Here is an 8,831-nt window from a genome sequence, read left to right as displayed (position 1 = left end):
AGGGCAGGTAGACAGTCACACGTGTGTGACAAGAGGGCAGGCACTCATGTGTGACAAGAAGGCAAGCAGACACGTGTGTGACAGAGGGCAGGCAGACACACCTGTGTGACGAGGGCAGACACACTCACACCTGTGACAAGAGGGAATGCAGACACGTGTGACAAGAGGGCAGACACACCTGTGTGACAAGAGGGAATGAAGACACATGTGACAAGAGGGCAGACACACTCACACGTGTGACAAGAGGGCAGGCACTCACACGCGCACACACGCATCTGTGCATTTTCACTCACTCCCATCCCCCCCACTGTGCTCACTGAAGTGCTTCTCACCAAAACCAAAGGCTCACACATACAGACAACTCAGATCCTTACAATGCCTCTCCTCAAAATTGAAATTAAAAAGATGTAACCTGTAGAACCAACCTAAATCCAAAGATCAGAAAAGACTTTACCCTCTCCCCATTTCTCTCTTGTCTTTATTCTTTTTCCCAAGTTCAGAAATACAGATCTTAGAGACACTTACTCAGTATGTAGATATGCAGAATGTAAACATCACCACACAGCACCCTGCACTCTTTTTGATTAACAAACTCACCAACATATTTGCCATGCAAGCAAAGGGATTTTTCAAGACCATCAGGTTGCAGGAAGTCTGCAAAATATTTTGAGTTTAGTTTTGCTAATGACCTGGCTTAGAAAGAATGGAGGAAAAAAGCCAACACAGACAGGGCTGAGGTAGATTTGGCCATATCTGATGTAATGTCACTGTATTGAGCAGGAAGACAAATGGGATCTCAAACTAACAGGCAGATCACCACAATATAAGCAAACATGGTTTAGGGAAAAGATTTCCCCATTCCAGCAGAAGGAGTGCCTGTCCTGCAGTCATATTGCTACAGGCAATGGAAAGAATTGTTACTACCATGCTAACGACCCTAAACTTTGGCCCATTGGGACTGCACATGGGAGGCCTGATGTGATTGAGAGCCAGCTGGTGCTTCATCTCTCTAAAACGGTCAGGAAAAGGAGGAATGGCTGGGGGGGGGGGCCGGCCCTGGAGTGATCTTTCCTGTGTGCTTAGTTGCCTGTTACACTCTGGGCTGGACACACCAGAATTTTACATGTTGGCCAACAGTAGACCAGCAGCTTTCTTCCAGGCTGGGGTACCAGTCACAGGAATGCCCCAGGAAGAAACTGTTCAAGACAATTAATCTTCTATCCTCTCCCTTGGCAGGTGGATTGAGGGGAGCCTCCCACATGGACAAATGCATGCACACAAAGCATCCTGCTGTCTGCTACAAATCCACCCATAAAGCCTGAAGTGCCTGATTCCTGACCTCTGCATTGATCCCAACTATAGCAGCCAACAAGAGACCCCTGCACCATGTTACACTCGCTTGCTCCCAGTGGGCTGCTCCGGCTCTCTGAGTACAGCCTCCTGCCTTAATAGGAAAGTGCTCTCTGGTAATGTCGACAGTGCCTACCTGCCTCCTTGGATTTGTAAGATGAACAGCCCTGCCCTCCCTTCTGTCTTTTCTGAAACTCTTTACAGCACTGAAACTCACATGGTTTCGAGCCGGTGCAATAGCACTGGATGATTTCCATTTCCTCCTTTCCCGGGATCTCTGCTCCCGGGACCTAATTACTATTCTAATAATATCCTTCACCAGCCTCCTCCGCCTCTCACCCACCGACATCCGGATGAGATACCGCAGCGCTGCGGGGACAAACCCAATCCTGCTCCTCTGAATTCGCGGGGTGCCACAGGGGCCGTGCTCTGCATAGTCACTCCGGGCAGCCATGAGAGCCTGCTCTGTCCTCTGCCTCCAGCTCCGGGTTTTCGGGGGAATATGTGCCGGTGCTGGGGAGCCTGAGGGCTCGGCAGAAGCAGCTGAGCCACCGCTTATAATGCAAATCTGCCTTTGCTTCCCAAGCTGTGACAGCCTCTGTCTGCAGCACAGGCTCCTGGGCGAGCAGCCTTCCCCCAAAACCCTCACCCAGCACTGACCCTGCATTTCCCCGTTCGCAGCCTCCCCCATTGAAGGCGGAGGAATAGACACAGATGGAGAAGGACATTCAAGTCCCCAGGGGCAGGGGTGGAGGGACACTGCAGCACCAGGGATGTGGGATTTCAGGAGAAGGGTTAACTCCTTCATGGCCTGCTTGCCACTTTTAGGGCTGGGCTGACATTTTCTCTACCTCACCAGCCAGCCTGCTTATTCACCTGGCCCAGCACAAGTCGCACCGGAACTGAGGTTCTCCCACGGCATGTGGGAAGAGATGGCTGGGAGGAGCATCCCAGTGTCTCAGGAAGGATGTTCCAGGTAGCTGTCAGTGGCATGTTCTGCAGCATCACAGTAAATCTCCACCTGGCCATGGCTGGCATTGCCAATGTCCTGGCACACAGGAGGTAGCCCACGCAGAGGGAAACTAAATGGAAGTTCTCCCTGTGCTGACGGAAAGAAGGGCGCAGGTCCAGCATGGCCTCCTTGGCACAGGCAGGGAATTAGCCAGATGAGACACGAGCCATTTTTGCACAAAGCAATTGATATTTGACTGCACATCCTTTCTTAGCTAGAGCCTTGTGGAAAGCAGTTTGTGCTCCACAGCCTTGGGCTCCAAATCCAGCTGAAGAGAAGAGTGAGTTCCTTCCTCTCTGCTGCCCAGTATGGATCTGGGAAGTGAGTTATGCTACTTCAGCAGAACAGAGGGTTGCACTTACAAAGAGGGGGAACCGCTGGGGTCCAAAATAAGGGATGTCCCCCAAAGGGAGTCGGGATTCTGCCACTGCTCTGCTGGTGCTGAGAACAGCCCGGAGAGCAGGACCAGTGCCTTGAGCAGAGAGGGCAGCGTGGTTCAGAGCTACCCAGAAGGCTGCCCAGCCCCAGCCCAGCTTTCTGCAAATTCACCCTGCCCACAGTGCCCAGTCAGTGGGAACATTTTGTAATTTCCAGGATAAGGACTTCTGTCTGGATCTGAGTGGCAAAAATATTCCAATTGACAACAAGTAACAACTTTTAAGAGCAGCATATCATACCCCAGCTGAGGATAACTAACAAATGCCTGTGGCGCTGAGACCCACAGGGAAATCAAATTAGTGAGCTTCATCTCCTGTAGAGATACATGCTAAAACACAGGTCAAGGAGAAATAATGTCACTTATGAAAGACAGGGCTCCCACTGTCCCTGCTCCAATTGCCACTTGTTTACTGGACAGCAGGGAAAATGGTTCTTTCCCCATTGCACAAGTAGAGGCATCAGGGCTGGGATTGCCTTTAACCCCCTTGCTCCCAGGTGAGACTGGATAGTCTCCATTATCTTTTCTGTGGATCTTTATTTCCCATCCCCCAGGAATATACACTCACTGCCCCTCTCTGAACTCCCGCCCTCCACACCATGACCTGCCATAAAGTAACTCGGTAGGATCAGTTATCCTACAGGAATTGCCACTGCATCCCTGCAGCATCAGCCATGGACTTTGTGGTTATTACTAATAATGCTTGATCATTGTTAGAAAGGAAACACGATGTTTGAACCTTGTTGGTAGGGGATGGTATTTCTCCCAGCTCTAGTAGAACACAGTCCCACAGTGACACCATTTGAAAATCCCACTGGGCACGTAGTTCCTTTTAACCCAGGTGCATTACACAGGATACAGTTATCATATTGGGAATTCAGATACACTGATACCAGCTGACAACTAAGAAACCAAACATAACACAGTCTCAACTACAGTTAACCCTTCACATGCACAACAAAACAGAAAACGAGGAAGGCTTTTGCCTTTAAAAGTGCCGTGCCTGCAATCAGTTAGAAAAGACATTTAAAATCTCGTCACAAAGTATTGGATTTTCCAGCATAGCCTAATAGGTGAAGTACTAAAATCACACTAAAATGCAGAGGGTGGTGGGTGACCAGCTCCTCTAAGTTGCCTTTGAAAATCCAAGACCCATTGAATAAAGTCAAGGAAAAACATTTACCATATTTTTTGCCGGTAGCTTTTTGCCATAGGATGGTAAGGGCTTTAGTGCCTGAGGTATAGGTAGTTCCTGGATGCTTTTAGGGAAGTGGGAAGGGGGAAGAGTCTGGAGAATAGTTTGCATAGCTTGCAGATATAAAGAAGCAGGTGTGTTCCCCACCAGGCTGTTGAATTTGTCTTCTCCCAGCAAAGCTGTCCAGTGGTCTGGATGCTCCTGCAGAACTTTCCGCATCTTAAACTGTGGGTTGGGCATGAAGAGCAAGAGGTAGTCGAGGCAGAGCTTCTTTGATGCGACATTGACTTTGGAGTCCCACATCTGCTCCAGGATGACGTCCAGCGGGGTAAGCCCTTTACTGTCCTCTATCCTGGGAGATGCTCCATTCCCGAGGAGGATGAGGACCGTTTCTGACCTCAGCAGTTCACAGGCAAGGTGCAGGGGTGTTTTCCCATCTTCCAGATGAAAGCAACCAGCCCTATTGATATAGGAGTTCAAGCTGGGGAGCTTGTGTGCAATTTTGATGATCAGTCCCAAGATATCTCTCCTGTCATATGTGACCGCCATGGCTAGGTGAGGAGCCGAGGATGGACAATAGCAGAAATGTTCCCCAGGCACCTTGAGAGCCTCCTCTGGAAAATGAGACAGCAGATACTGAGCATAAGGCAGGTGATTATGCACCACTGCATAGAGAAGGGCTTCTGAAGGTGAGTAGGTTCGAAGGCTGGCATTTTCCTCCCAGTAAAAATACTCCATAGTTCTCATGTCTTCCAGCATCCACACAGGTTTGTGATCTCTCACAGCCTGGTAGAACATATAGGATAAGAACTTGCAGTGCCTGCTCTGATCATCCTGCAGGCTGGCCTGGTTACTGGCCATGGCTCAGCAAATAAAGAACAGCTCCACGTAAAATCACTCCAGGCTGTAAGATCGGTGCACTTGGAATGCTGATCCCGATGCTGCTGCAACCTTCAGGCTGTCATTGCTGCCTGGACTGCACTAGCTGGAATGCATGGGCTGATCATCTCCACCCATTCATTGTTTTTCCCCTCACTGCAGTGGTTTTGTTTAGGTAAGCACAATCCCACAGGCTCAGTTAACCCGTGCCATGCAAGCAGATGGTTGGTGAGTACATCTCGCTCTGCGCGTGGCACAGGTTACTGAAACACTATCAGACTGCCAGTGATTCTATACACACACAGCCACAGAGAACAGAGGGAGAGACTAAAATTAGCTTGAGAGGTGAGGCGGATTTCTGTCTGCATTTCGTGTCTAACCAGATCAGCTCATACACTGCAGCAAGTGGAATAGCAATATTCCTCTATTTTATTTTTTTTGCATGTCACTCACACACACGCAGCTCATTATATAGTAAAAAATATGTAGCAGTGTAAAATACTCCACAGCTGATAATAGGCACAATTCCATGCTCGGGAAATCAAGGGATTGGTAGCGGTAGCACTAGGAAGGGATCCCTATTTTATAAATAATGGTATGGCTGGCCACTTAGGAGACACTGATGTTAATGGATTGTCTATAAGGCATTAGCAATGTTTAAGATGCCAGCATTAATCTCTGCAGAGAAAAGAGTCAAATGGTGTGTGCAGTAATGGTGCCCAGAGTCATAAAGCAGATTGCTGGGTTTAAATGCCTGCCTTTGTTTAGCAAGGAAATACCTGGAGTGCCTCCGCTGCACAGCAAGGGCATAAACAAAAGGTTAATGGCCAAACCCCACTGGCAGGTGGGGAGCTTTGATCTAAGCATTTCTCAGATGTCCTGCTCTGGGCCTGGGTCAGAGCCAGCAGCAGTGGGGGGAAGTGGGATTAGACAATCAGACTTGCGCAACGCCCTGGTAAGACACAGACGACCAAGGCCTACAGGTTTGAGGGAAAAGCTCCTAGTTCCTGTTGGATGAGGCAGAAGGACCTGGCCAAAATTAAATTCACAGAAAAGAAATGAGCTAAGAGTCCTTTATGGCAAGCTGTCATGGTTTGACACTGGCCCGATGCCAGGCACCCATGAGAGCCACTTGCTCACCCTCCCCTGTCACAGCTGGGCAGAGGAGAGAAAAGGGGAAAAAAAAAATTAACAAATGCTTCATGAATGAGATAAGGACTGGGAGAAACACTTCAAGGGTGAAACTGGTTCAACTTAAGTTGCGAAGTGAATTTATTACTAACAGAATCAGAGGAGGATAATGAGAAGTAAAATAAGCCCTTAGAACACCTTCCACCCCCCAGCCCCTCCCTCCTTCCCACCGACAGCACAGGGAGACAGGGCACGGGGGTTTGGTCAGTTCATCACCGAGATTTCCTTCCGCTGCTCTGGGGAGGAGTCTTCCCCTGTGAGGCCGTGGGGTCCCTCCCACGGGAGACAGTTCTCCGTGAACTTCCCCGGGGTGGGTCCACTCTCATGAGCAGCACTCCTACCACACCTGCTGCAGCGTGAGCCCCTCCCACGGGCACACAGTCCTCCCAAAACTGCTGTGCCATGGGCCTCTCTCTCTTTCCAGAGGGTGCAGTCCTCCAAGGACAGGCTGCTCCAGCCTGGAAGCAGGGCCCTCTCTCTCCACCAGGTCTTCCACTGGATCACAGCCTCCTCCAGGCATCCACCTGCCTGGCACAGGCACCTCCCCCACGGGCTGTGGGTGGATCTCTGCATCCCTCATGGACCCACGGGCTGCAGGGGGACAACCTGCTTCACCGTGGTCTGCACCACGGCCTGCAGAGGAATCTCGGCTCCGGCGCCTGGAGTACCTCCTGCCCCTCCTTTTTCACTGACCTGGGTGTCACCATGTTGTTTTCCCTCACATGTTCTCAACTCCTCCTCTTCTCTGACTAGAATCCCAAATCTTGTGACTTTGTTTTGATTTTCTTCTTAAATATGTAATCACAGAGACATTACCAGTCTCTCTTATTGGCCCAGTTTTAGCCAGCAGCATGTCCACCTTCAGAGCCATCAGCCACTGGCTCTGTCCAACATGGTGGGAAGCTTCCAGCGGCTTCCTCACAGGAGCCATCTTTTGCTGCCTAAAAGCAGGCCATGCCAAACCAATACAGTGTTTAAGGAAGGAGGATTTCCATGCATCTTATAAATCAACAGATTGCAATAAAATGGTATCTCACCGTTTTGGTAGGAAAACAGGGCTTCCCTTTAAGGGAAAATACAGCGACTCAAGAATTCCTTTTTTTCATTTAGCAAGAAGACAAACATATATTAAGTATATTCAAACTAGAGACAATTCAAGTGTCAGATCTCCAAATGTTGTTTGGAGTCATCCAAAGAGAAAACAAAAGTGACTCACAAAACTGGGTCTAGATCTTGCACATCTTCCAAAGCACTACGGCTATTAATTATTATTGTTAAAACCCTCACCTGACGCAGACGTTAAGATAAGGCTCCCCAGGGAAGTGATCACAGCACCCAGCTTGTCAGAGTTCAAGGAGCATCTGGACTGTGGACTTAGTCATGCAGATTAGTTTTAGGTAGTCCTGTGAGCTGACTTGGTGCAGAGACACATAGAAGTCAAGAGAAAAATGTTCTGCAAGTATCTCCAATGAAGAGGGAAGCCAAAACCCCAGAAAAACCTCAGGAAAAGCCACGAGGCTTAAGGCAAATCACCTCTACACCACAGATCCGGGATGTCTAGGATGTGAAAACATCTATAATTACATGGTACCTTGTAATTACAGGTTACACTGTCATTCTGCACAAAACTCGGAGAGTCCCTCATGTGGTTTGCTCACATCTTTATGGTTCCAAATGGCACAGGTCTGTCTGCTCTGGTGGCTCTTGTCCTTGGCCTCGTTTTATTTTTTCCAGGAGTTTAGAAAAGCTGGTGCTAAGGGCACCTGTTTGATGGCAATGCATTGCTTCTGCGTTTTATTGTAAGCATAATACATCTGTAAAACATTATAGAACCATTAGAAATGGAAGACGTTGATGTGGAAAGCTTTACTGAGGAACTAGAAGAAGACTAGGAGTTTGGAAGTTTCTATTTATTTCTTTGAATTTTGATCTGTGGCTAAAAATAATGTCTCCTAATTCATAAGGTGTTTGTTGTGGCTTTCCTCTTTGACAAAGTGCAGTCTAGAAGAGGAATAGTCAGTTTTGACTCATAGAGAGAGCATCCAAGAGAGCAAGAAGAGGTTTGAAGGGAAAAACTGAAAAACAAAACCCGATTTTACCCAAAACACCATTTACCTTTTCATCTGAGGCTGAGAAGCTCTTTAGACCTCTCCTAGGCAAATGCATTTTTCACATTTGATGGTGATTTCAGCTCATAAAGTATTTGGTTATTTTGAACCTGTGAGAAATATAGAATATTTCTGAGCTATTCAGAAACCTTCTTACAGTGTTATGCTTGAAGTAGTGTTTCCAGGAAAAAGGGAAACATACCTTATATATAAAGACAAGAATTGAATGTTAGTAGAACTGAAATCTTAGCACTCTAATAAAAAATCATTATTAATCCATGTCAAATTATTACAGAAAAATAAATAATACTCATAGGCAGAAAACATTTCAATAGCAATAATAATAATTAAAAACTAATTTGAAGGTCTTATGCACATTCTTCTTATCTCCTACCCCTATTCCTAGCGTTACATTCCCCCTGCTGGTATTCATCCAGATCCTAAGGCTGGTGGTTTCATTCTCATGGTGGTGGTACAGGAAATCATCAGCATCTGGAGTTGTTCAGTGGGATGATGGTGATGGGTTCTTCTTCCTCACTCCAGATTCTCCTGGGGGTCAGTTTTATGATTTGTTATATGCTTTTACACCTTGGTTTTTTTTCATTGGATTGAAACTCCATTTCACATCCAAATTTACTGTAGATGCTGATTATATACATG

The 8,831-nt window shown here is 47.6% G+C and overlaps 1 protein-coding gene across 3 annotated transcripts in view; it reads right to left on the bottom strand.

Moving 5' to 3' along the window:
- LOC121675898 (ankyrin repeat domain-containing protein 9-like) overlaps positions 1-5,196 on the bottom strand; it is a 6,350-nt gene extending 1,154 nt beyond the window's left edge. Inside the window, exons 1-2 of one of the 3 annotated variants that reach the window (XM_042051731.1) lie at positions 3,982-5,196; positions 1-3,801 (exon numbers count right to left, since the gene is read on the bottom strand). The exon at positions 1-3,801 is cut by the window's left edge and continues 1,154 nt beyond it. In XM_042051731.1, coding sequence (XP_041907665.1) covers positions 3,787-3,801; positions 3,982-4,854 — 888 coding nt within the window. In that variant the 5' untranslated portion in view covers positions 4,855-5,196 and the 3' untranslated portion in view covers positions 1-3,786. The other 2 variants (XR_006020270.1, XM_042051732.1) reach the window with 2 other exon arrangements.
- Between the last annotated feature and the right edge of the window lie 3,635 nt (positions 5,197-8,831).

This window comes from Corvus kubaryi, unplaced genomic scaffold, assembly GCF_017639235.1.
Source record: "Corvus kubaryi isolate FWS band 111438036 unplaced genomic scaffold, C.kubaryi_AGA036_p1.0 76, whole genome shotgun sequence".
Taxonomy (NCBI): Eukaryota; Metazoa; Chordata; class Aves; order Passeriformes; family Corvidae; genus Corvus; species Corvus kubaryi.
Note: the sequence above shows the minus strand (reverse complement) of the source record. Positions and strands in the feature narration are given on the sequence as shown.